Source organism: Aplysia californica, unplaced genomic scaffold (assembly GCF_000002075.1).
Source record: "Aplysia californica isolate F4 #8 unplaced genomic scaffold, AplCal3.0 scaffold00023, whole genome shotgun sequence".
Taxonomy (NCBI): domain Eukaryota; kingdom Metazoa; phylum Mollusca; class Gastropoda; order Aplysiida; family Aplysiidae; genus Aplysia; species Aplysia californica.
The window spans coordinates 1,531,569-1,532,914 of NW_004797293.1; the positions used below are offsets into that span (position 1 = coordinate 1,531,569).

The following is a 1,346-nucleotide window of genomic DNA, read 5'->3' on the forward strand; positions in this document are numbered from 1 at the left end:
TAATAATAATTGATAATAACTCATTGTTAATCCCATTAACTTTTGAAATCCTGAGATCTTTTTCCTGTCCCGGTATCTAAAAAACATCTCTTCAAAATCAAGAATCAAATTTCAGATGTTATGCTTCAATAGATTTGAAAATGAAGTTAAAAGTTTTAGCAGTTGTTTATAGAACTTCAGATCTTCAATACCATCATCATCAAGAGTCCGATCTGCCACAGATGTCGATCATCATGGATCTGCATTCATTGCTTTGATGAGGTGCTCTCAAAAAGCTAAATAATTTTAATATTTCCCCACTACTCATTTTTTCAGGCTCTTCAGGTAGATGCTCTAGGTCTACCCTTACTTTGTTTGCCTTCAATTTTGCCAGTGAGAACTTTTGTCCCTGCGCTTCCTGACTGTTTTCATCAGCGAGCGGCCCATGTCGGCGTCTTCAAGTACTACCTCCAAGAAATTCTCAGCAGTCTCCTGGGAAACCACATTCTATTTTATTTTCACTGTCTTTAGTGATTGATCAGCATTCATAGCTGTATAGAAGGATTAACCATACACATTAGTTCCGTACTGTCATTTTGGTAGTGTCTGGGAGGTTTCTCTTTTTCAGGATTGAGCTCATTTTGTTGAAACCACCCTTAGTTACTGCAATTCTGAATTAAATTCTTGTTAAGCAAAGAAACCAATAACAAATGCCGCACACACAGCCAGTAGGGCTGCCAAAAATGCCGTCAGTTTTTGCAGACACGGGTTTTCTTCTATCGAGAGCATGTCCTGGACCTCGATTTGATGTTCTGAAAGCTGGTTTTTGTTGGCGTCATCGATTCCACAGATCCAGTTGAACGCTCGTCGAGGAATTGATGGTTTGGCTGGGAATGGATAGAAAACAGTTCAAGTTGAGCATGAAGACCATCATCATCATCATCATCATCATCATCATCATCATCATCATCATCATCATCATCATCATCATCATCATCATCATCATCATCATCTCTTTAACAACACCAATAACAACCAAAATCCAATAAAATGAAAAATAAACTCAGATATAAAATAAACCTTCTCTCTTCTAAACAAACGTTTGGTCCACTAAGATGGGAACGTGGGTGGTTGGCGGGTGCTCTGGTGTGGTTTGCTCCTTCTTTCCTACCAAACATCTATCGTCCTTATCTCTCCTCCTTCTGTTTTGTGTATGTTACTCTCTTGTAACACCTCTAATCTTCGGCACTTATATGACCTTATTGTGTTGCAAGTGCCGAAAAACTTTTACTGAAACTAAACTAAGATGGGTACACTTAAGATAAGATAAGATAAGATAATAATAATAATAATAATAGATAGCATTT

At 37.7% G+C, this 1,346-nt stretch overlaps 1 protein-coding gene across 1 annotated transcript in view; it reads right to left on the reverse strand.

Annotated features, from left to right (window-relative positions):
- Window positions 1–666: 666 nt before the first annotated feature.
- Window positions 667–1,346, reverse strand: part of LOC101846627 (sodium/glucose cotransporter 4) — a 24,688-nt gene continuing 24,008 nt past the window's right edge. Inside the window, exon 12 of the mRNA XM_005090930.2 lies at window positions 667–866. Within this exon, the coding sequence (XP_005090987.2) occupies window positions 667–866 (200 nt within the window). The remainder of the gene's footprint in view (window positions 867–1,346) is intronic.